Source organism: Ustilago hordei, assembly GCF_900519145.1.
Source record: "Ustilago hordei strain Uho2 genome assembly, contig: UHO2_contig_04, whole genome shotgun sequence".
Lineage (NCBI taxonomy): Eukaryota > Fungi > Basidiomycota > Ustilaginomycetes > Ustilaginales > Ustilaginaceae > Ustilago > Ustilago hordei.
Genome location: NW_024545261.1, coordinates 695,058 through 720,133, shown reverse-complemented (window position 1 = coordinate 720,133; position 25,076 = coordinate 695,058). Strand labels below are relative to the sequence as shown.

Below are 25,076 nucleotides of genomic sequence, written 5' to 3'. Positions count from 1 at the left end.
GTGGTCGTTCAAAGGGAAGCAGATACAACCTTGTATGCCCCCTTTGACCCTTCGACACCATCCCTCAGCATCAATACAACTCGACCTTTTCTGGCGTCTGACGACATCCACGACCGTATCTGGCCTCCCATCCGCCGCATACACCACCTCTCCGACCTCATTGCAACACCATTGCCAGCACCATAGAGAGAGATCAAGAGACCGCCCATGCCGATGACCGTACGACAACTCAGCACGCATTGCATCCAGTAAACTTCATACATAGAACAAGTTGACAGGAGCATCAACAAAGGCTCAGCAATTGTCGGTGAAACAGAGGCCATTGTCCGCCTTGTAGATTGCTCTCTGAGGATGGCCACAACATCCCCAGCTCCAACTGAGCGCCCTGCACTTCGCTCGAACAACCGTCGAAGAGGATGGGTCATCGCCAGTGAAGACGGCTCCGAAGTCGAACGACCGACCAGTTTCGACGCTCGACGTAGTGCGGCAGCATGGAACAAAGGCAATGGCCCTTCCAAGGCTTCGATACCTTCGAGAGCTTCTTCTCTTGCTTCTCCAGCAGCTTCACCGACCATTCCAAGCGCAGCACTCCAGTCGGCACCAATCGAAACACCGTCTACCAGCAGCACAACAACATTAGAGACTCGACCGGTACCACCACCGCGCGTTCCATCATCGAGCGGCGGTCACGGTCGTGATGAGTCCACCACAAGCACAGATGCTGAATCGAGCACAGGAAAGAGAAGACCATCACCACCACTGCTCGCGCCGCCGAAACAGACATACAGGAAAGTACCCTCGACTAGGGCGCTACCCCCATCAGCATGGAGTGATCATCAGAAGTTCATGGCTGCTGCGGGAGCAGGGCCGAGACCGACGTCATTGCATACAGCGTTTTTTTCGACTGGCTCATCGAGTACTGCGTCTGCGTCACAGTCGCCCACATCAAAAAAGCCGCCGACATTGAGGAGCGACATGGCATTGCTTGCAGCGCAGAGGAGAAGTAACAGCTCTTCCGGATCGAGTGCTGTCACAATGTCATCTTCTGCAGCGCAATCAACCACCACACCAGCAACATCAGCCGCGTCGACACCGCTCATGGCAATGCAGAATAATGGGAAAGAAAAAGCTCTTGCTCGTAGCACATTGCAGGACGATGATCAGGAATTCTTCAGCTCCAGTCGTCCAGGCTCAAGCTCGTCCGACGCATCCAGTAACGCAGCTGTGGCTAGACCATCATCGCAACAGTCACATGTCTACCGAGCCACGCCAAAAACATCATTCCTCTTCTCACCCAACCAACTGCCACCCCTCAGTGAAAAGTCAGCTAATTCTGACCTAGAAGATGCCCTCACCTCCACCTCCGAACATGCATCCGACAGCGAGGCAACAATATCGACCCATGCGAAGCCCGGAAAGAGGCGCGATAGTGTACGCATCGAGCTTCCGCCCCCACCAGCGCAGTTCAAAGACAGATATCCCTCCATCATGGTAGACTCGACTCACGCGAGCGACTCTGAAGCCAATGGTGCAAACAACTGTGGCCAGCGACGAAGACGTAGACGCAGCACCGCATCAAACAGCAACAAGCTTGGTGCAGAAGGTGAGGATGACGAGGATGACTATGCGGATGACGACTCAAGCTGGCCATCTACTCCTTCCACGACACCTTTGGAGGCGTATTTCGCCGCTGCTGATGCTGGAACCAGACCCCATCGGAAAACGGTGCAAAGGACGAAGGAGATCATTGCGCCTGCATCGAATTCGATCGGTATGGATCGTCCGATGGTCGTAGTCACCAGCCCAAGTACGGCTTCGGAGGTCTCGTCGGATCAACATTCTAGCTCCGGTTCTGGATCGACGTCGGATCGTGTTTCGTCATCGTCACCGCCGGCTGCACCTGTTCTGTCTAAGATCGAAGAGCATCCCGTTGCAAAGGCTGCAGCATCGAAAGCAAAAGCGAGCTCGAGCGCCACCCCTAGAAGGTCGTTGTCATTCGAGCTACCTGCTGTTCCGCGCACTCGTGCTTCGGAAGAGAATCTACCCATCGCCACTCCTGTTCGCTCACCTTCTCGCACAATGGCCTTCCTCGCAAAGATCAACCCGACAAGAACGTCGAATAATCGCAGCAGTGCCGACTTGGCCTCCAGCGGCCGTCCTGAGGAGTCAGTGGCGGCAGTGGAGCAGGCCAAGAGAATGTCTTTGGACGGTCAAAAACGTACGTCTTCTGAACAAAGACGCTCGGTGGAGCTACGACCTATCTTGCTGAATGCTGCTTCTCGACCACCTTCACGTCCTGTCGGTGCCGCTGCTGAGAGCGACACAACAGGCCAGGCACCAGCAAAGCCAATTGCTACCTCGCAGGAGAAGCAACAAAGACGTCGATCTTCGGGGCGCGTGCCCATCCGACAAAACGTGGTCCCATACCACTCTCGACGTAGCTCAGAAATCTCTGTTGGCTCTTCGAATGTGTCGCCCCTCGTACAAGACCGGGGTTCGTTCGATGAAGAGGCGTCCGACTCGCGATACAGCCCATCATCGCAGGAGACAGCGCTCACTATGCCCTCACCAGCAATGAGCTCCGATGCAAAGCCCTTCTCTGCTCAACCTGCTCGAACGCCAGATCGTCGTTCCTCCACTGCAGGCGCAAAAAAAGACCGCTTTGCCGCTTCCATGCCTTCACTGCACCAACAGCAGTCCTCTCAAGAGCGCATGGTCAGCCGCCGAACACCTTCGCACAAGCAAGCAGCTGAGAACCGACCGTCTGCCATCGGACTACTAGTTGACTCGCAGAAGGGCAGAATGACAAGGGACAACGAATCCATCGCTGAGTGGATCTCTGTCTCGGTCAATGACCTGCCTCTGCCAGCTGAAACGCAAACGTACGGAAATGGCGGCGCAGGCGAGTTCTCGAACAAGAAGGGAGAGGCTAAGAAGGCACGGAAGAACAAGCCTTGGAAATTTGGAAGATTCGCAGCATCCGAAGTGGTGCTTCCGGCAAAAAACACATCGGCGTCGCCAATATCGCCTTCTTCTGGAGCACCAGTACTGCCGAAGCGTAGACCGATCTCGTTCGTCAAGCGAGCTTCGACTGCACAGGTCAACAATGCATCGCGAGCAAGTGCAGACTCGGCCCCTGCACCACAGTCGGGTCCGTTCATGCGCAATCTGGGCTTTACGACCGCCAACCGCAATGTGGTCCTGCAGAGTCTGTGTGCAGAGCGATCGATCTCGGCTCTTGCCGCCAGCACCATCTACATTGCCGGTTGTGGTCGTATCAATGTTCCCCAACCAGGACCCAAGCCAGACGGCAAGATCAAATCCAAAGCAAAGTCGAAGGCACAGGATGCTGCATGGAAAAGACAGAGTCAACGGTCGAGCAAGGCAGCATCGATGCCAGCTCCTGTCGAGGAGGTCGCAACCGATTTGGTCAGCCCGTGTTACAGCGCAGAAGCTTCGCACGATGCTTACCTGAATGTCGCGGAAGAGCGTCACACTGGCTACAGCCTGAGCGGCACAGGGATTGGTACGGTCAAGTCGATGGTGCCAGAGATGGGAGACTGGTCAGGCTCGTCACACCACGATAGCGGGCCAAATGAGGAGGTTCAAGAAGTCAGACCGTTCAGAGACTACGACGATGAAGGATCAGATCTCTTTGATTCGGACCGGTCGGAATCCCAGCCCGAGTCGGAAGATGAGATGGACTTTGATGAGGATGAGGATGAAGATGCTGAAGTACCAGTGCGCTTCGGGCAGCGAATCAACCTTGCTAACAGCGGGGAGACGGCGTCGCCACAGGTGCGCCGCCACTCTACCTCAATGCAAGAAAAGAACGTTGACAAGATGGCAGTCTCGAAGAGCCTGGAGAGCATCAGTCCTGGAGTGGTCATGCTCCGCGGAGCCGAGCTGCGCGTTTGTGTGGAGGAAGATGCAGGTCAAGATGGAGAGGATCTGGCATACTGGAAGGTGCAGCAGACTTCCGGGCAATCGGACAATGCCGACCAAGCATCACAATCTTTCGAAGGGCAGGTACGTCGCCAGCCTTCGAGCAAAGCGATGAAGCTCGAACAGGAGGTCGCAACAGGTATCTTTGCTGCCTTTGTCGGGAATCGCAGTCCCAGAAGACAAGCAGTACAAAGGACAAGCTTTGACGCTGGCAGCAGCAAGGACCAGGGATCACCTCAAAAGCGTAGTCCAGTATCTGCCAAGGATGGCATCAAAGGATTGCTCGTTTCCAAGCTGAACGAGGGCGTCTTTTCTGTTCGAAGCGAAGTGCACTCGACCATTGCTGGTGAAGAGCAGGTGGTAGAGATTGTTCGTCACTCTGGAGGCCGTCGCAGCTCTTTGCAAGCTTCGTCGAGGGAAGCGTCTGACTCGACTGATGGCGCCGTATCACGCCGAACAGAGGCACCGCTCAACAGGCTCGAACGCGCCTTCCCTTCGCCGCTGCTAACCAACGCCGACTTTAGCCACAACCGATCTCAATCCAATCAAACGGATGGCTCTAGAGCATCTCTTGACGAGTCGGAGCGCGTCACAATGCGAATCCAGCGTCATGGTGGGCGAGGTTTCGTTGCCAGCTTCCAATCTCGAGACGGACATCAATGGGTTTGGCAAGGCAGCAAGCTGGAAGCTTCGGTGTTTGCTCCTTCAAAGAAGCGAACAAGCAGTCAAGGACTCGACACGCTTGAAGGATACGATCTGAGTCTCCGTGCTGTCGTGAGCAGCGAAATGATCGAATTGGCCACCTTCTCGACCGAGTCGCAGCTTCGCAACGCACTCGGACTGTTCAAACCTCGAGGCAAATGGACCCCCAAGCCGCTGCCTGAAGATGGTGCAAGCGTGGGTCCAGCAGTTCCGCCACCAGCTCAGGTTCTTCCTTTGGCAGTGGCGATGCGCGGATTGGCAAGAGCGGAGCCACAAGTGCCTCGTCGAGGTATTCGTGGTGGGCCCTTGTTACGACCACAGCCACCAGCGGCTGGCTGTGCAGCTCGTCACCACGGAATGTGGCAGAACCAGCGAGCAGCCATCTCGACGGAGGCAGTGGTGCAAGTACACAACAATGCCGTCAACAATACCAAGGCATCACTTCAACTCAATGATCGTCCGGGATCATCGTTCCGCACGGGCGCGTTGGGATCTCATCGAAGGTCGGTGGAAGTGGCAAGACCGTCAGATGAGACGGTCGCCAACAAGAAGATGGGCGAACTCAGCTTTTCAGCGATCGAGCATCTGGATCGGGATCTTGTAGTCCTTTCGTTGCTAACAGTGATGGGCGTAGCCAGAGTCTGATTCTCGAGAGATCACATCGACTTGATTGCAACGGTCGGGAGTCGGCCCGGACTTGCGATCCTTTGGCAACGTTGTATTGTAGATCGCATCCACAAACACAGACACAATCTTTGAAGCAATCCACATTGCAAAGTAACAGCCTGTCAATGCCAAGTCTTCAACAATCAAGTTCTGCCCGATCACGCTGGTCAAACTGAAGCTCCTGTGCGCTAGACGTGGTCTCCCAGGGTGTTTCGGAGCCGCCGGACGCGAGGGCAGAGGATTCCTTTGTGAACATCTTGAAGCGAGCTTGTTCAAACTGTCATAGACCTTGCCAAAGGGACCCGAAAAATTGAGACTGTGTGAGTGTGGACAATCAGTCGCCAGACGCTTAGACAAGGATCTTCGTCGCGCCTTTCGTTGAGCCGTCGGATTCGATAATGAGGTTTCGGTAGCAACGTCCACGCCGGACTCGGCCTCGGCAAGGACCTCAAAGACCAAGGAGTAGCAGTTGGGCGTTGGCATGTTTTTGAGAGGAATGTAACATATATTGCTTACTAATGATGAGCAAAGTGTGAAAGTATAGTGAGAAATGAGCCAGCCGAGGCCGTGAACCTTAACTTTACCAGCCCGTGCCTGATCGCGACCACGAGTAACTAGCTCACGGATCTCACTGTATCAGCCGGTTCTGAGGGCCGCGGGTTAATTGAAGATGATAAAGTGTGATACGCTGTCCCTGGAGCCATTATCAGGCTCCTCTATCTCCGACGTATGACTTGTTGATGCTAAAGATCACGATCCAGTGTGACGCTAAAGGATGACGCGAAGCCGATCTGATCAGAGATCGGGTACAACCAAGTCTCGCTCGTTGTCAGGCTGGATCATTAAGTATAGCAACTCCCACATTCGGCATGTGCCATCCACATGTATATATATCGAACTGGGAGCGCTAGGCTCTCGCCATGTTCACTTAGTCAATTGAGTATATTTGTTTCTGTCTAAAACTAGCAGTGACATCGTACTCAGACTCTACCCGATCGCCAGCTATCGGGACTAAACTTCAACAGTTGAATGCTTGACATTTACTATGACTGGATGTGACCATATGAGCATATATATACCTTAGCACCGTCTCTAAACATGCTGGACTGAGATGAGTTACTTCTCGTATTACTCCTAAGTTGTCGCCTTCTGCACTACTCCTAGACCGTTACTATAGCAACGCTTATGCATTCCATATGCACACCGCTTATGCACGACCTCGCTTTATTGATGTTTCGATTGGACTCCGTGAACCTCGTGAATCCCGTTGGAATGTCGAAGCATCTTCAACTGGGTTGATGAGCTTACGCTTATTAATTTCTCAGACGCATCACGTGGATAGTTTTCATTCTATTTTCAAATTGCGCAGTCCGAAAACCGAGTTGGTCGTTGGCAAGGTTTTTTGTTGCGAACCACCTCCATCTCCATTTCTTCGACGTACTCGCTTACGAGTTCGTCGTTGGGTCGTAGGTAAGTAACCGAAACCTCTCTGATAAGACCGAGACTAGTCAGAGAGATTACTTTTTGGGACCAGCGGAGATGCAAAACAGTCAATCATGCCGCCCCTTTGGATATCAGAGAATTGTATTCTGTGATAGAGTATTGTGTGCTACTATTCTCGCCCTAATACTTTCTGTACCACATACAGGCTCGGGGAACCAGAAAGTGGCGGAGCAAAGAGAACAAAGGGCGAAAGGTGCCGCTGTTGAGCTGCTCATGGTCGCTTGCAAGCGGTATACAGTGGTGAATGGAATAGCGGAGCTGTGGGCGGGGAATTCAATTGCCTTTGCATCTAGCAAAGTGTCTCGCTTGGCTCGGGTTGTCACAAGGAAACTTGGACATGTGGCGCGATTCTTGTACATCTGAGGCAGGATCCAAGCTTGGTTAAAGATGGTTTCGATCACTTGTCTCCACCCTTGCAACTCATTATAAGCTGCGAAGCAACTCATCTTTCATGTCATACTGCGTGTCAATGGACTACCAACTGGTGGACCCCGTGCGTGTGACATTGCTTCTCGCTTCCGGCTGCGGAAGTCGATCGCTTATTCCCCCCCGCTATGACGGATGACGGCAGCTGCTTTGGTCATACAAAAAGACTCGGCGAACTGTTTGCAGCACGAGAGAGCGATGAAAAGCAACTTGCCGTAGTCGCAACAAGAAAAGAAAAGAAAAAAGAAAAGCTAGAAAATTGCGAAGGAATTGAGCACAAATCGCATGAACCGGTGACGAGGCCTTTTTTTAGGAATGCGTTGAGCGCCATTTGCTCTCTCTCTCTTGTCTTCTCCTCTACTCTTACTTTGTCTTGCTTGCACTGCGTCGTCCGTCTCATCTTCTCCTTGACGATGATCATGACTGCCTTTGACGCCTTCTAACTTCCGCTTGTCCTTCCTCTTCCCCCTCTTCCTTGTCTCTGTTCCTGTTCCGCTCCCCCCTGTCCCTTTTCAAGTCACCAGGTTGCACTGTGTCTGTTGATGGTCTCGCTTCGCTCTACTGTCCCCGACTCCTTCCAGTGCCTTTGATCTTCGCTTTCCAGCCGACACTTCTTCCTCCGTCCTGCCGATGAAAGTCGGTCAAGCTCGTCCCAGAGCCTTCTTCTTCTGGACCTTCCTTTCTTCTCAACACCCATCTACAACCTATCCCTCCTTCCCTCTTTCCCGCCGTCTCCCACTGGAACTCGGAATCTTTTCCCGTCCATTGCCGCTCACAGAGTACAGCACCCAGGTATTAAACAGCACTCGCACAAACGCAAACGCAATCGCACACAAAGCTTGCTCGGCGTCAAAGTTCCTTGCGATCCACCAAGCAGCTTTTGAAACCCGTTCAGCAGCGCTATTGTCGGGATCGTCGCCGCTTGTTGGCCCACTTTCTTACGTTGATTTATCGAGAATTGTGGCGCATCTCTGCATACAGTGTCTAGCGTTGCTTTCACTGCATCGGTCAACCCTTTTCGGAACTCCAATACCCTACCCTGTCCTTCTTCAGACACCCTTACCTCGCTTTCCCTCTCTCCTTTCCTTATCCCCGTCCCTTCCGGTCCCGTTGATAGCGGACTCCGAACCTCAATCGCAGTTTGTTCCACCACTTTGCTGTCTGCAGAAACGGATACCACAATTCTTCATTTCATCTCATCCCCTCCTTAGATGAGCACACCTGGTCAACATGGCGCAAAGTAACGTCCCTAGCGGCTCTTTCCCATCTACCGACTCCGTTGGAACCCCATCCTCCCCCTCTTCCACCTCCTCTTCCTCCTTCTCCACTGCCGCAACCGCCAACATTAGCCCCGACTTTGCATCAATACCCTTCACCGCAGGGATCCCTATGGCCTCTGCCATCTCCAATACAGGCGCAGGAGCCGCAGGTCCAGGTCTTGGCTGGAGGGATCCGCCCAAAGGTCTCGAGCTTTCTCAAGTCCACTATCTAGTCCGTCATGGCGAGAGAACACCAGTTCGCACTCGTCTCACACATATCTTCCCCGAAAAATGGAACCTCTGTCGTGCCGGTCGCGAGTTCGATGCTACAGTCCTCGACTTGGCTCCGAACGCGTATAACTCCATTCCACCTTTCGAGGTTGGACAGATCCATCCTGGAAAGACAGCAGTGATGCATAGCAGCATCATGCGCATGCGGAGAAGTGTGGAGACCGAATCATCACGGTCTGGCACTGGACAGAAGGATGAGGAAGGCGAATGTATGTTGGGCCAGCTCACTGATCTTGGTCGACTGTCAACGTTAAGGTTTGGTCGGGAGCTTCGTGGGCTCTACGTTGACAAACTTGGCTTTCTGCCGCAGCTGCTCACAAGCAAGGATCACGATGCAATGTACTTCCGCAGTACCAACATGTCACGGACCATCGAGAGTCTCGAGCAAGTCGTTCGCGGCCTCCACTCGAACGCTGTTCAACCCAACACTGCAGGACAATTCATCCCCAAAGTACTAGTGCGCAATGGAACAGACGAGAACCTCCTCCCCAACACATACGGCTGTTCACGATTATGTGCCCTTGACAAAGCCTTTGCCGACGCAGCAGCACGAGCCATCAACCCATCTCTGGAAGAGTTCGATTCGCAACTCGAATCCGTCACAGGTTCCATACCCCGCGTCGACGGTCGACCACGACTCAACGGAATCGTCGACACGGTCAAGGCAGCACAAGCACATGGATTCCCCATGCCTGCCGCACTCGCCGATCAACGCATGCTTCGCAAGTTCGAAGAAGCAGTTGTCGCCGAATGGTTTTCTGGTTACAAAGCACTAGATCCGGATCAGAGGCTGGAGTTCCGACGTCTAGCAATGGGCAGGTTCGTTAATGATTTGGCCTCGCGAATGTCTTCTCGCGCAGAAAAGGGTGAACAGGATCCACTTAAGCTTGCTATTTATGCTACTCACGATACCGCGTTGGCGGGAATGCTGTGTACGTTGGACTGCTTTGATGGTCGATGGCCAACGTTCACCGCTTCGATGGGTGTGGAGTTGTTCAAAGACACAACAGCACCAAAGTCCAGTTCGATACTGGGACTTTTAGGGCTAGGATCGAAGCCGGTACAGCAGCACTACGTTCGAGTGAGATACGGTGACAGGGATATGCAACTCCCAGCATGCGCTGCAAAGGGGAAACATTTCGAGGGCAGACCAGAGTTGTGTACCTTGGAAGCATTCATGGACATTGCCAAGTCTCTACAACATCCCAAAGGCTGGACGTGGGAACAACAATGTGCTGTTGGACAAGGGCCGCGATCGTCAAAGTAACTCTTCTTTTATACCTGCAGGAATCAGCACACACATCATAAGGTTTCCCGTCTGTGCTGCTTTCTTTCTCGACTGTGGTCCCCCTCTTCCCCCTTCCCCCTTTCCTTCTTCCCTTTTGCCCTTTTTCCCTCGATGGAAAGGAAGGGCCCATTAATCGATGTCTTTTCGCCTTTTTACCTACGAAAAGTCATTTTCATGCCGGGCCAACATTAAACCTTTTACATCCCTCCCAAAGTTCGCTTTGAGATAGGGGGATGTATACTTTTTATCGAGCGGATTCACTTTGCCGTCTGTCACCCTACTGCGAGAGGGATAAATGGCCATTCTCTTGCTCTCACATTCTTCTCCCCTTGCTTCTTTTTTTCTATGTTCTTACGAGAGACATCTGTGCACATCTAGAGCGAGTCTCGTTACAATAGAAGACCGTTTACAAAGCTTTACTGGATGTGACTGTGTGCGTATGTGTGAGCGGTCTTGAAAAGAGCGTGGGAGGATGAGCAAGAAGCACGGAAGTCGGAGGTGAGGTGAAATTGAAGCTCCGTGCACGCACAACCCCACCACGAGTTGACGTGGACACTTTGCTTCCTTCTTCATCTCCCTGACTTCCCTATTCTCATTTCCAGCGCTCTCGACGCCCTCGTCAAGCTCACCAGCTCTTCACCTAGAAACATTCGAAATCTGAAACATTCTCGTCACCTGCGACGTCTCCAATACTCGGTTCTCGTATTCTTCAACACTCGCCTCACCTCACAACAGCATCAACTTCAATCTTTAGCAAACATCTCTTCTCGCCCGATCGCAATCTTTCTTCCCACATCAAGCTTCGACACCGCTCACTTCCTCAGCCAGATATCCTTTCTGCAGCAACAACGAAAGAGAGCAAAGATGGAAACAATCCAACATTGGCTAGATGGCAAGATCGTACGTTCTCATTCCAATCTACCCGCACTCTTGCCCTTCCCTTTCCACCTCCCAGTCCGACCCCTGCTCCCTCATTCGCCTTGCCACGCTTGTAACCATCCTACGGACCGTTGCTCGTTTCATTCAAGCTCGAACCGGTGCGTGAGGAAGCAAGAGACTGACACTGCCCTTTTCCTTCTCATCTTCTCATCACTCCGAAACAGGATTTCGCAGGGCAACGCCTAGCAGATCGGCTAATGCAAGAATCCCTAGTAGCAGCAGCAGTAATCTCCTTCATTCTAGGCTACTTTCTTCAAAACTTGCAATTATGCATGTTGACATTCTTAGCTTCTACGCTTGTCATTGCTCTTGTAAGTCCCCCCCCCCCTCCCTTACAAAGCCCAATCTCTGAAGGGGGAACGAAGCTGTACTAACGGCTTCTTTGTTTGTGGTTCGGAAAAAAAGGTCACAGTTCCAGCATGGCCACTATACACCAAACACCACGTTGAGTGGTTACCTGCCCGCACACAAGATTCAGACAGCAAGAAATGAACAACGTAACTTCACACACACAGGTTCGACATGGCTTAATACAGCTATTTCCTTCATTATGGTTTAGACTGTGAACCAGGCCTGGGCACGCCAGTGCCAGCAGAGGGGGGAGTGGGTTGGGAAGGAAGCATGGACAGAAAATCTAGCAAGGTTGATGCATCGTTCTCAACTCCATTCTTCCCAGCTGTATATACGCTGTCCGCAGCTGCATTGTTTCTTGCCTGTCCAGCATCACTAGCGGTGGTGTACATCCCAGCAAAAGCATCTGCTGTTGGAGTATAAGCTGCCGGGGAACCAAACAGCATTCCTCCTGAGGTAGCAGTTGTACTTAACCCGGTAAAATTGAGCGAATCAGCACCACCTTCGTAAGGCTGTAGAAGCCAGTTGTGGAATCCGAATGCCGCTGCACCTCGCTCTGCTTGCTCTTCTCCAGCACCAGTGGTGGTGGTGGTGGTGGTGGTGGTGTTGTTGTTGCTGGTCTCGTTCTTTCCGCTACTCCCATCGGTGTTGTGGTTGAGGTTAAATGCATCACCGCTCGCATTCGCAGCAAAGTTGAGACCAGCGGTGTACGCTTGTATCCCAAATCCACCGCGTGGAGACTGCTGCTGCGTGGTAGTCTGGGTAGTTCTCTCGCTCAGCGTCGGTACCAAGCTATGCCCCGGTGTATACCTCGCAGTCCTCGGAGGAGCGGCTACAAAAATAGTCGACCCAGGAGGAGGTGCAACATCCAAAGTATTAATTGTATTCCAAGTGGAATCGGATAACCAAGTCGGATGTTGCGTAGCAGCAGCTTGGAGTAGCGCTTCGTGGTGATGATCGCTTGCCCGTCGAACATGCGATGGACTCGGCGCCGAACCTCTCATAATCTCTTCCACACTAACCATTTCCGCCCCTACCCCTACCCCATCTCCTACCGACTGCCTACTCCCCGGCTCCAACACACTCCTCAACACCGCCGAAGCAGCAGCATCGAAAGTCTCCCTAATCTTTGTCCCATACCCATCATCCCTCGACGTCAACGCCTCCAACGTCGAAGCACAGCTTTGAACATTAAACACTACCTCCACCACTGGACTTGGACTCTGTAACCCCGTTCTCGTCAACTTCTCCAACGCATTGAGATGCGTCAAGCCGGAAATAAACAGATGATGCGTAGCCAACCAAGGAAAGTTGATGGTGCTGCTTCGATGCATGCTTTTGTAGATCTTCATTGCTCTTCCTGATGCTATGAATGCTTGTTGCAAGCCGTGGGAGTCGGGTCTTGGGTTGTTGGGTGATGGTCGGAAGAGTAAAGAGATGGTGAGGTTATGGTTGAGGTCGATCCAGTCGCGAGTGATGAAAGGTGTTGCTGTAGAACTAACACCTTCACCCTGCTGAGACCTATCGTGAGCCGGGGGAACCAATCGAATCCTATCGTACTCGGACCTCCACTGGGCCAGCTTCTCCATCATCCTTGTCTGCCATTCGACATTAGGCGTCGGAGGCCCAACTTCCATCACCAGCGCCAATGAAGGCCTTGCAGGCGCTGGCTGAGACAAACTGATTCCATCATTATCCAACGAATAGTCACGAGGGTTGACACTGTGCAATCGGCACAGAATCTCAGACTGCACCCGTCGCAAGTTGATATGAGACCGGAAAATTTGCTTCTGCGAGTCGATCTGCCAATTTTCCAACGACGAAGAACCCTGATCACGGTTCGCCCGCAGGATATCCGCATCCGACACCAAGCTCGGCAACTGAACATGAATCCAAGCATCGGACAAACCAGGGGGTCGAGCAAGAGCCACCGCCAAACTTCGATCCAGGCAATACGTTGTCCAGAACAAACGTCGTCGAAGATCGATCGTCTCGTTCGTAAACGGAGCATTAGCAGCGGAATCGTATTCTCGATCGACGTGCAGGTTGAGTTCTGTAACTAGACGAATGGCAGCTCCGGACAACTCCCAAACGCTACCTGAAGTTGGGACCAGCAAAGCGTACTGCAGCTGAAGCAGAGTTGCTCGCAGCTTGTCGATATCGCTGAATCGGAACAGCATCGGGAAAAGTGCTTGTGCTTCAGCCCAGTATTGATGACCAAGCCTTCTGAGTTCTGGACTGAAGTTGTGCGAGCGACCCAAAGAAGCCAACGCGATCGCCAGCGACATCAACACAACGTATCGATGTTTCGACATTGCAACGCGACCCGTAGCGGGTGAAGGTGGTAGTGACGGCGGAGGCATAGCATCGTATGAGTTGGCCGATAAAGCTGCGAAGCGTGACCGCTCATCATCCTGATAGACAGATGTAGCGATCTCCCACATCCGAACTTCGTTGATCACGGGAAACGCAGTGTTCATATATGTCAGATATCTCGCGATGAGCCGATCGAAGAACGTCCTGTCGTAGGCCGAGATCGCGCCAAAGCGCCCAGGTCTCGACCTTGACTTGAACGGGTACGGTCCTGAAGCATCCTTGAAACGTGAGGCCCCAGCACCGGCGTAATAGGAGCCGGCATCGTCTCGATATCTCGAAGCATTGGATGACGATCGTCGTTTGAGCCTGTGTGGAGACTTTGTACGGTCTCGATGATGTCTCGTGAGAGCAGAGAGTGCAGACGCCTCATCATTGTCTAGATTCTGTGTGGTCGGTCTGGATGTCGATGCTTGGTGCTGCTGACGATGCGCAGTGCCTGCAAGTTCTGATGAAAGGCTTTCGAGAATGGTGCTTGTCTGCTGAATGAAGTCGTTTGGCGAAGGCTCTGTCGGCTCGGACGAGCAAGAAAGACTGTCTGATGTTGAAGATTCATCGTCGGGATCAAGATCTCCTGTTGCTGCGTTGTGCAAGCTGTGATATCCATTCCGGCCTCGCTTTTGACGCTTGTTGAAAAGCCTCCCCACACGAAATGTCCGACCATCGCTACCGCTATCACTACCGCTATCACTACCGCTGCCATGTCCCTTGTGAGCCGCTAAGATGTGTCCGTTGTGAGAAGTGTTGCCAACACTGTTTCCTGAAGATGCGAGCGCAAGTCTGCTTTCCAAATCCTTGACTTTCTGCTGCAACTCGTAGACCAGACCACGAGAGACATTGGGTACCTTGTCGCGACCAAAACATTCCCTGCCAGACTTTTGACAAGGCGTGCAAGCCGGCAGCAACGCATCGCACTTGACTTTACGGCTCCTGCAGGCCTCACACGCCGGCAAACGAGTCTCTCGTTCCTTATCTTTTGAAGCGCTTCCCTCTCTATCCTGCTTTTTGTCTACGGCGCTCTTTGGTGATGGACGAGACGAACTTGCAACTGCAGAGATGGCATCTGCTCCTGATATTGAACCTCTTGCAGGGCCAACCTTGCCTCCTTTGGCCGAGCCGGTGCGTGGAGATGTGATGGTGGCAGTATCATCCGTTGGATGTGTCGTTGACAGTCCAGGGCGGACAGCTGACGCAATTAGTCCTGCTGACATGGTTTCGATTGTGTGATGTTGGGAGGCATTCCCGAGCGCGAACTGCTGTGCTGCAAGCAGTGATGGTGGAGGTGTTGGATGACGGTGATGGAGGTGGTGTTGACGGAACACGAGACCGGCTCGATTGGCACTTCGGTAACAACGGCCGTGTTCGCTTCAGGAAGAGAAGGCTGAGCAACGAATAAAAAAGGGTCCGATTTCACACACACCACAACCGAAACGCCTCTCAACCTTCGTGCTCTCATCATAGCGCTTCACACTTCGCATAACACCTGCGATGCAGATGCGAGGACGATACAGATTGTCAATGATATCAGTCACTATCCTCCAGCTCCTCCTCTTCCTGCCTCGGACCACCCAAACCATACGCTTTGCGCACCTGTCTCGAATCACCGCTGTTCTGAGCTGCAGTATAAGGCCTCGAGCTTTTTCTCTTCTCTACGACCGGAGCTAATGCGATCACAGGCGAAGCATCAGGTATCTCGGCCAAACTCATGTCCAGTTCAGCAGCAAAGCCGTCTAGATCATCATCATCCTCTTCGTCCTCGCGCGGCGCATCTTCTGTAGCTTGTGAGGTAGAGCGAGGGCTTGCAACGTCAAGGTGTGGGGAAGCAGTAGGAGTGATACCGACGTCGGTCTGCTGTAAGCCGAGTCCAATCGAAGCAGGTACTGCGCTCCGACAGTCGCTTTGTTTATGAGTCAAGGGAGAAGGCGACCGTCGGACCTCGTTAGACAGTGCAGAAGGACGACGTGATGCTACAAAGTCTTCTGCATCAGGCGTATGCGCTTTTGGTGTGCTGATTTTGACTTGCTTATCATTTGCATCGAGGCGAGAAGCAGGGGAAAGAGTTCGAGTTGAAGCTGATCTTGCCTCAGTGTCAGTTGGTGCTTCGTGCTGGCTGATATCTTCCATTTCGATCTCGATCTCGCGTTCGAGCTCGCGCTCGAGCTCGAGTGCCAAGTCATCGTCTTCTCCTTCCGAGCCTTCCGGTACGGAGGCTGCACCCGTTGCTGTGGTCTGAGAGTCGGTAATGGTTGGTGTAGGTGGTTGTTGAGGAGAGCTAGAGCTTGTTTCACCTTGAGCTTGGCTCGAGCGGCTGCGACGCAAACCGCTGGTGGAGCCTTGAGGTGGTTCCGGAGCGAGGCTATGCTTTGTTGCAGGCTCTTTGGTTCCATGAACGACACCCTTGTTTGAGCTGGTCTCTTGTATGGCACTGCTACGCTTTGAACGATCATCATTTGCACTCGCCGCGGAGGGGCCGATCGAGCTCTCGGGCTGATCATCGAACTCCTCCATCTCGACCGCAATATTTCTGCGTGATGACCTTCGCACTGGAGCCATCACTGTGCTTGTTTTGCCACGCAGCTTGAGCTCGCCTTGCCTATTACGACCGGACGAACCCGCCCTGCTATCTTCCGTGAGACTGCTGTAATCCCTCTCTACAGAGCTTGGCGTTGTTCTTCGCTGCATCGAGCTATCCTGTACAGGCCTTTTCTTAGGCTTGACTGCCTCGCTCTCCCACACGTCGTGATTCTGAAGACTGAGCACCGTCTTGGACCTCTCATACTTTAGCGCAAACGTTGCTGCCACTCGATCTAGACGGTATACCTTTGCAGCCGCATCCCAGACTAGTACCAGGTCGTACGCTTTTGCGGCTGTCTGCGGCCCGGTGAAGACGTGTGCCGGCTTCTTACCACCGCTTTCGCCATTCGCATCAGTGTCGTGTTCGTTTGATTCAAGTTCAAAGTGCCATTCAGCATTCTGACTTCGGCTTGGGCCAGGTTGGAATAGCGCGCCCTTCTTGCAGTCTTGTGTTGAGTCAGGCTTGAAGTTGAAGTTCAGAGCGAAGTAGTTAGGCAGTGATTGGCTGGTGGAATCTGAGTGATTGCTGGAGGATTGAAGGTGAGAGGACAGAAGGGAAGCAGCCGATGGCTCGATGGCTATGTCGTAGAGCCTTCGCTTTGTGGAATTGCTCATGGTGACGGGGCCTTGGCCTGTTCGATGTGGGCGCAGCCAAAGTGCGAAGGTGTATGAGGGAAGCTGAAGGTGTGGTTGTAGTTGAAAAGGTGGTGGCTCCAAGAAAACGGCGACCTCATAATTTCAGGGTCCAACAGAGAAACTTGAAGGGGCCTGAGCGCGGCAATCCCGTCTGGACTCAATCGCACGATACAAAACTAACTAAACCGATTATAATAGCACGCAAATAACTAGGTGGATTGCAGGCAAAGACCCGTGAGGTCCTCGAAGCTCGACAAGGAGGCTCCCAGCCCGCCGTATAGGGGCCGGTCGAGCGCAGAAACGAGCGGCAAGGGAGGGAGTACAGGGAGGGCAAAGAATCGACAAACCAGGTTATCGTATGCCTGGCTTTGGAGAAGATGATGGTAGTGAAGAGAGAAATGAAGAGCGGACTGATGTTGTGAAGAGCGGAGCGGAGAGCCGAACAATGCGATGTTGAAGATTACGATCCAGTGACGACGCTAAGAGGTGACGCAAAGACGACGAGATCGGAGATCGGGTATAACCGATCCTGTTAAGGATCGGGTACAACCAAGTCCCGCTCGTTGTCATGGTTGATCATTAAGTAGGAGTACTCCCACCTTCGGCATGTGCCGCTCACATGTATATATATCTCACAGAGAGCACTAGGCTCTCGCCACATTCCCTTAGTCAATTGAGTATATTTGTTTCTGTCTAAAACTAGCAGTGACATTGTACTCAGACTCTACCCGATCGCCAGTATCGGGACCGAAACGACTTCAGTTTCTCTTATGCGATGGCTGAGTCCAGACACGCACGCCTTTTCTATGAAATCACGTGATGCACAATTAAAGTCCACCTCAACGAATATCCGCTTCTCTTCAGTTGAAGTTGGAAGTAGAGACACCACATCGTCGAGGCCACGATCAGGCTCCCTTGGTATAAGTGTGAAGCAACTGCAAATGCTTGCTTGTTACCAGAGGATTGAGGCTACGAAAACATGAGTATATCTACCTTAACACCGGCATTGACAACGTCAAGTTGCCTCGGGTGTGTCGGGAATCTCTCCTACATAATCCCAACCGTCTGACCAGCGGCAACCATTTCGTAACTGTTGCCATGACAACGCACAGCTTGGCGCACTTCATGTTTAGTAAGCGGCATATGTTGCCACCAACCTCGCTATCCTCTTGGTAGGGCCAACATCGTGTTTAATTTCGGTCTTCTGGTCCCCTAGATTCTGATTCTGACTTACCGTGTTAGACCCTGGGCATTCCGACGTATCTTCAACTATGTCCCACCAATTGCTTCACACTCGACACGCACTAGGAACAGTCTCGATGTGCATTCGAGTTGATGCAAACCATCATAAATGGAGTTAAGTGAATGACAACGCGGATAAAAGACCGAGACAGGAAAGGAACAAAGCATCAAGAAGAATCACGACTCGAAGCCATCATCTAGTTCGAGACCGATCATGACGAGGTTGTTTACTTGCTAGCGGTCCCGGCAGTGATCACAGTAAACGACCACTTCTTCAACTCGACCGAGACCAGCTTACCGGTAGCCTTAGCAGTGCAAGTAGCAGTCTTAACGCTCTGCTTCTTCAGAGTGTTCGAGTCCAACGGACCTTCACCCGCCACCTCCTTGCACCGAGTATCAGCGCCCAACTGCACACCAGCATCGATGTTCACGTAGGTAGGTTTCTCGCTGTAGTTGACCAACTTGACCACCACATTGTTCTTGTCATCAAGACCGGCGGAGACGTAGATCTTAGCTTTTTCGAGCTCCTTGCTGTTCTTGATGGCCAAGTTCTGGCTGATGCGGTTGGCAGAGATGAGGCTCTGCATCAACCAAGAGGTCGAACTGATAACCTTGGTGGTGTCGAACTCGAGCAAGCCGGGAGTAGACTGTGAAGCCCGGTCATCCGACTCGTTAGAGAGTTCAGGAGCATATGCGGCACCACGGACGATGTCACAGTTGTTCTCCATACCCAGGATGAAGACCGACTCGGCAAGAGATCCTTGGAGGATGGAGTGGTGGAGTCGACCAGGACCGAACCAGACGTTGTCATCGGCTTCCATGCCAGAGTTGATAACGGCGAACTCCATGCTGTAGAACACGGTGTTGTTGGTACGAGAGGCATCGTCATACATGTGGTACCTTTCGATGAAGTCGGAAGGAATGCCGTAGATGGGCTGGTTGAGAAGGTCGACTCGATACTTGTAGCCAGTGGGGACGGTAACAGCGGCGGAAGCAATGAGGTCGATCTCATCGAAGCCCTTGTAGCCGGCAAACTCCTTCTTGAGACGGTTGGTGATCATGTCGAATCGGGTCTGGTAGTCAACATCAGGCTTGAGTCCACCTTCGTTTCCGATCATGAAGGCCTGAACGTCGTAAGGCTGCTTAGGACCACCGCTATTGAAACGAAGTTCGGCGAACTTGCCTTTAGTGTCAAGCAAGAAGTGGACAAAGTCGACCTGCTCCTGAACATAAGGCTCAAGGTCCTTAAGGGGAACCGACTTGCCGTTGGCATCAACACCAGCCCAGAGACCAACGATGAGACGAGCTCCCATCTTAGAGATGAAGTTGTACATCTCGACAACGCCAAGGCCGTCGGTGTTCCAGCCAGCCCAGTTGCCCAGCCGACCAGGTCGGTCCTCGAGGGGACCAATGGTTTTTTCCCACCGGAAGCGAGATTCGATCGTGGCACCAGTAAGGTCGTTACCACCAGGCCATCGGATAGCCTTGGGCTTGAACTTGAGGAACTTCTCGGCAAGATCGCGCCTAGCAACGGTATCGGGGTAAGGAACGGGGAAAAGACTAACAAGGTTGATCTGGAACGACTCGATACTGCTGTCGGTCTTGATAGCGAAAACATTGTTGATATCCTTGGCACCGACCCGAGGCGAAAAAACACTGTGGACGGGAGTCCAGTGGCCGTTAACCTCGACAATCTCATTTCTCTCGGCGTATCTCTGGGTGAGATCGACGTTGTAAAGACCGTAGGTGAGGCTGAGCTTCGCAGGCTTTTCGGTACGAATGTAGAAGCTGGCGTTGTATGTTTCACCAGCCTCAACGGGCATACCGAAGAAGCCGAGGTTCTTGAGACCGCAAGGGACACCCGACGTGCAAGTGATCTTGGCAGACTTGGGCAAAGCAGCAGAGAGAGGCTTATCGGCGACGAGATCGAGCTTGGAATCGGCTACGGGCTGCCAAGCGGTTAAAGAGCCAGAACCAATGGCGTCGTTCTTGCCCGCACCAAAGACGGCGTCGGCGGCAGACTGGAACGCGCGGTTTCGGATCATCTCAGCGTAAAGACCACCATCAGTGCCGTAGTTGAGGTTGGACTCGACAAAGGTGTTCATGTCGTACATGCACTTGGACTTGGGCCTGGAGTCGAGCTGAACGGTGAGGCCAGAATGAAGGGTAGATCCAGTACCGTCGGTAGTCTGAGGGCCCTTGCGGTATCGGAGCTCGCGTGTCTCATCGTGCATCACAGGCTTAGAACCGGCACCAATCATGCTGGGATCATCATCAACGATCTTGGGGATAGTTCCGCCTGTTGTTGACGTGACGATGAAAAACAAAGTGGTGAGATGATAGCATGAGCGTGTGTCGCTACGTGTCGAACGCGTCACACAGCATACAGAAGTGACTTACACTGTGCGGTAGCAGCCAAGGCCAAAGCCAGAGCCACGAAAGTGAGCTTCATATTGAAAGTTGATCCTCGAGCGAGTGTTTTGTGTTGGGGATGGGGATGGGGATGGGGGAAGCGGGGGGAAGCGGGTTGAAGGGTGAGGATAAAGAAAGCGAATGGGGTCTGGGCTGAGGTCAGCTTATATCTCTTCTCACCTTTTCCCAGACCCACCCAGCCATCGTACACGCGACTAAACAAGCACGTCACCTCTCGGTGAAGTGGGTGCTTGGCGATGGAGCTCCTCATCCGAAGTCTCAGCGCCACACCACACATCGGCGACTGTATTTCATATCCGTATCACCGGCAAGGACAGCTTCATTTGTGGGTCCGCCTCGAACAAAAGAGGTCCCGATCCTCGTGTCTCCCACTGATAGTCAATGCTCCCACCCAGGTCGCCTCAACATTTTCAGGGGTTGGCGTCCCACCAAATGTCCACCGTTGACCGATAGTGAAGCGATGAGCATTGCACGCTTGCCCCTCCGACACTGAGTGGGCTCCTTTCTTGCGGAATCCAGAGAATCAAAGACACACTGACGAAAGGCGATGAGCTCAGAGCACAAGTATGTGCGCCACTCTGAAAAGAAAAGCGATATCATTTCTATGATTCGCGAAAGCAGACTGAGCAGGTGGGCGAAATGACGTCTACTCAAGGAAGCCCGACTTCCTCCAAGTAGCCACCGTAGCAGTTAGATACTCGGGCTTGTACGCTCGAAGCCCCTCAGCAATTTCCTTCTCCACCGATGATGAAGCGAAAATCTCCCTCAATCGCTTTGTTTCAAACTTACCCATCCTCCCCTCCACCCCTTGCATAGCTTTGAAGTGATCGAGCAACTTGATCATCGGATTCCGCGAGGGGTTTTGATCCGACCCCTCCAGCCGCTTCAGCCACTCTGTGTAGGGCACCGCTTCGAACGTCTTTCCCAGATTCTGCTCCTCTGCTAAGGTGCCCAGTGCCTTCTTCCATGGCATTGCTTCGTCGCTTACCGCATGCACCAGCTCGCAATCCCTTCCTAGCTGAGCTGTAGTGAGTTGAGCTGTGATGAGACCAGCAACGTCGACAGGCAACCAATACAAATCATCAGCATCGCCAGGGATACACCCGATCGTCTGAGCACTCTTAAGCATGAGAGGTTGAGCTTCGGTCTCGTTCCAAATTCCTTTCTCTCGGTCTCCCACCACTTGGCCAATGCGCATGAGTTGAAGATGCGTCGGCATCTCAAGCAAGGTGCACGTGTTACGGCCGAGACATCGAGATACGGGAGGCTCACATAAGCGAGGAGCACAATGAGGTACGCAATTGTTGTCATGGTGACAGCACAGTGGCACCCGGTATCATAGCAACACAGGGGTACAAATGAAGGAACACACCCTGCCTCGGATGGGATCAGAGCGGTGAATGGAGTATATATATGTGTGTTTGTCATTTAGTCTCACACTACGAAAACTAAGCATTACATAGAACATACGGCTGTGGCAAAGGGAGTCTGATCGTGACCCCGATAACGCCGTATATTAATTGTTATCTTCAATTGCATGACGACAGATTTCAACCCACCTCCAATGAGCGTCTCTGCATCCCGGCACAGGTTTTCGACGATCCATTTTGACTGGGCGTAGCCCATTGAAGCTGTGTTTTCCAGATTGTCGAAGCTCGTTTCCGGGATGACAGTGCCGGGGTAGTCTAGAGCGACAGAGACGGAGGATGAGAAAATGAATCGAGGCGTGGCAGTGCCCGTGCTTTGACCTGCGAGGTTCATAAGCTGAACGGAACCTTCGAGAACGCTCTGGAAGGAGTCGACGGACATGTTGAAGTTGACTGGCCAACCGTTGTGGATTACACAAGTGACTTTGCTGGAGATTTCGGCGTATCCTTGCCGCGACAGTCCGAGGTTATCTTTGCTGAGGTCTACAGCGAGGGAGACGACTTCGGTGCTGGAACCTTCTTCCAATGGTGGGAGACCACGAGCTTCGAGCGAGTCTCGTGTGCGTTTCGCAGCCTCCTGATGATTAGCAGCACGGTTGAGACAAATGATCTGGCTAACGGTCTGCTTGCGACGAAGCTGGTCGACGACATGTGCACCAAGTGAGCCGGTTGCACCCGTCAGTACGATGATCTCCTTCTCAAGACGATGTGGTTGCTCCGCCAACTTGGAATTGCGAGGCTTGAGCTTCGAGCGCAACTCTTTGAGCAGCTCATACGTCCTTTCCTCCTGCTCCATCTTTCTGTTCCCATGAGCAAGCCTATTCTGCGACCAACCTCGTACATGCTGAAGCACAGCATCCGTCAATTTGTGCAAAGTAGGATGCTGGAACATAATAGTGTTCGGAAGAGGCGCTGGCATACGAACGCTTCGATGGATCTGACTTCGAATCTGACTGTCCATCACCGATTCCACACCCAAACTGGTCAGATCAACACTCTCCTTCCCATCCAATTCCAGCTCTAGGAAACGCTCCAACACCTCCTTCAACAGTGTCCTCAGCTGCTCCTTCGAGTGAACCGAAACTTTAGCCTCGTCAGGTGTGGAAGTACCCAGATCGAGCTCTATGTACAACTGATTAATCTCCCCAGAAAACATAGAGTTAGCTGGTGCCCTCTTCACACTTCCCTTATCTGCCACAGGGAAGCGCTTTTCGGGTGATAAGAATCGGATCATCTCCGGTACGAGCCGAGAATGCGATGGACACTGAGCGTTGACCTCTCGCAGCAGCGGTTCGATCTGTTTCTTGAGCCCCCTCTGCCTCTCCTCTTCTGGAAAGCCCGCGTACGGTTGCCAAACCTGCTCGGAAGGAACAATGAGTGCACCAGTACACTGCCTTCCAGCGCCAAAGACCAGACAGTCACGAAGCAGAGGCGAAGACGTGATACTTTGCTCCATCGGCACTGGATTAGTCTTCTCTCCGTTGAGATGAACCAAAGTATCGTCACCTCGACCCAGATAGACATAGCCGCGGATAGACCCGTCCTCGTTACGAACAATACTATAGTGATCACCAGAAGCATAACTCCCATCGGGACGGTTGACTTTAGACAAAGCTTTCCAGCCTTTCATGTAGACCATTTCGTAGGGGCCTTCATCAGTGGTGCCGACATTTTCGAACTTTAGGTAAGGTGCGCAACGTTCGCTGGGACGCATGACGTTCCAGCCTTTGTCTGTTGAAAAGTTTCGAATACTGTCCATGATCTGTCCCATCTCTGTAGCGCCCAGGAAAGCAACAAGGTTTACACCGTTCGCGACGAGCATGTCGCCTACCTCGACGGGACACGGCGCTCCGCTGTAACAGCACAACTTGATGCTTCGCAACACATCAAGACTCTCTTCGTCTTCGCTGAGCATTTTGAATGTGAAGGGGACAGCGTAGATGATTTCGGCAGTACTATGACGGGCTGCTTTGCTGACGAGATCGGGACGGATGGTGGCGGAGTAGATGTAGAGATGGCGATGGTGGATGATTTGTCGCCATGCAACTGCGCATGCAAAGCCGTGATAGAGGGGGGCAGTGCACAGTGCGTCGTAGGGCATGTAGTCGGCGATTATGTTTAGGTATGCCTCGTGTCTGTAGATCCAAGAAGGATATGAGGTATAAGTATGTCAGTAATGGCTACACTCCATCGAGTCGCTGATGATGGATGGAAGATTGTACTCACGAATAGGTATAAGGCTTAGGAAGACCAGTACTGCCACTAGAGTGAAGCGTAAAGGAAGGCTCCTGTGCCTGCTGTTCGTATGGCACTTCGGACTGGTACGGATCTCGCTCTTTCGTCGGTGCTGGTAATTGATGAGACGCAATAGCTTCTTCCACCCGGTTCACCTCCACCAGCACTACATCTTCCTTCATTCCCTCCATCTCAGCCTGCAGCAGCTGACACACCTGCTTAGCTGCCCCCTCCTTCCCCTTTCCATACACAAGAACCGTCGAATTGGTGCTCTTAAGCAAGTGCACAACAGCAGGGACCGAGTTGTTTGGCGGGATAAGAACGACTCCATAACCCAGGCGAATCAACGCCATCTCTGTGACCGAGAGGTCAAAACTCGAGTCGGAGAACACTCCGATCTGCCTACAAGGCTGGTCCTTTCGTCGTACTCCGATGCGGTCGGCATAGTAGGCGGTAGTAGCTCGAATGCATCGGTCGAGGAGGGTCCCGGTGACATGTTGCCATTCGAAGGGATCGGTAGATTTGACGTACGAGATGCAGGGTTCGTCGTAGGACTGGGAGATGAGGTCGTCGATGAGAGCGTTAAAGCTCCAGCGGCCTGCGAAGGGGGCGAGCAGGTTGGCACTGCCTTGCGCTGGTGAAATGGTCATAGCGTGCGACTTGATGCGAAGACATGACGAGATAGGCTTGTAAATCTTGGTGTTTGAAGTAGCTTCCTTCGATGAAGTCTTGGAGAAGAGCAGTGATCAGATGTTCTTGGGCACTCTTTCTATAGCCGTTTGGGCC

At 52.6% G+C, this 25,076-nt stretch overlaps 7 protein-coding genes across 7 annotated transcripts; 3 read left to right on the top strand and 4 right to left on the bottom strand.

Moving 5' to 3' along the window:
* Positions 1-351: 351 nt before the first annotated feature.
* UHO2_02579 (uncharacterized protein) lies at positions 352-5,292 on the top strand (the record flags this gene model as incomplete). The annotated part of the gene is made up of 1 exon (XM_041555367.1): positions 352-5,292. One exon carries the CDS (start codon positions 352-354, stop codon positions 5,290-5,292), a length of 4,941 nt encoding a protein of 1,646 aa, XP_041411301.1.
* Positions 5,293-6,509: 1,217 nt separating this feature from the next.
* On the top strand, positions 6,510-7,179 carry UHO2_02578 (uncharacterized protein; the record flags this gene model as incomplete). The annotated part of the gene is made up of 2 exons (XM_041555366.1): positions 6,510-6,783; positions 6,962-7,179. 2 exons carry the CDS (start codon positions 6,510-6,512, stop codon positions 7,177-7,179), a joined length of 492 nt encoding a protein of 163 aa, XP_041411300.1.
* A 1,293-nt stretch (positions 7,180-8,472) lies between these two features.
* On the top strand, positions 8,473-10,059 carry UHO2_02577 (uncharacterized protein; the record flags this gene model as incomplete). Its single annotated transcript, XM_041555365.1, has 1 exon — positions 8,473-10,059. The coding sequence occupies one exon, from the start codon at positions 8,473-8,475 to the stop codon at positions 10,057-10,059; it is 1,587 nt and encodes a 528-aa protein (XP_041411299.1).
* A 1,508-nt stretch (positions 10,060-11,567) lies between these two features.
* On the bottom strand, positions 11,568-14,954 carry UHO2_02576 (uncharacterized protein; the record flags this gene model as incomplete). Its single annotated transcript, XM_041555364.1, has 1 exon — positions 11,568-14,954. The coding sequence occupies one exon, from the start codon at positions 14,952-14,954 to the stop codon at positions 11,568-11,570; it is 3,387 nt and encodes a 1,128-aa protein (XP_041411298.1).
* Positions 14,955-15,267: 313 nt separating this feature from the next.
* UHO2_02575 (uncharacterized protein) lies at positions 15,268-16,932 on the bottom strand (the record flags this gene model as incomplete). Its single annotated transcript, XM_041555363.1, has 1 exon — positions 15,268-16,932. One exon carries the CDS (start codon positions 16,930-16,932, stop codon positions 15,268-15,270), a length of 1,665 nt encoding a protein of 554 aa, XP_041411297.1.
* Positions 16,933-18,422: 1,490 nt separating this feature from the next.
* Positions 18,423-20,647, bottom strand: UHO2_02574 (uncharacterized protein; the record flags this gene model as incomplete). The annotated part of the gene is made up of 2 exons (XM_041555362.1): positions 18,423-20,494; positions 20,596-20,647. 2 exons carry the CDS (start codon positions 20,645-20,647, stop codon positions 18,423-18,425), a joined length of 2,124 nt encoding a protein of 707 aa, XP_041411296.1.
* A 627-nt stretch (positions 20,648-21,274) lies between these two features.
* Positions 21,275-24,940, bottom strand: UHO2_02573 (uncharacterized protein; the record flags this gene model as incomplete). Its single annotated transcript, XM_041555361.1, has 3 exons — positions 21,275-21,895; positions 22,171-24,190; positions 24,282-24,940. 3 exons carry the CDS (start codon positions 24,938-24,940, stop codon positions 21,275-21,277), a joined length of 3,300 nt encoding a protein of 1,099 aa, XP_041411295.1.
* Positions 24,941-25,076: the final 136 nt, after the last annotated feature.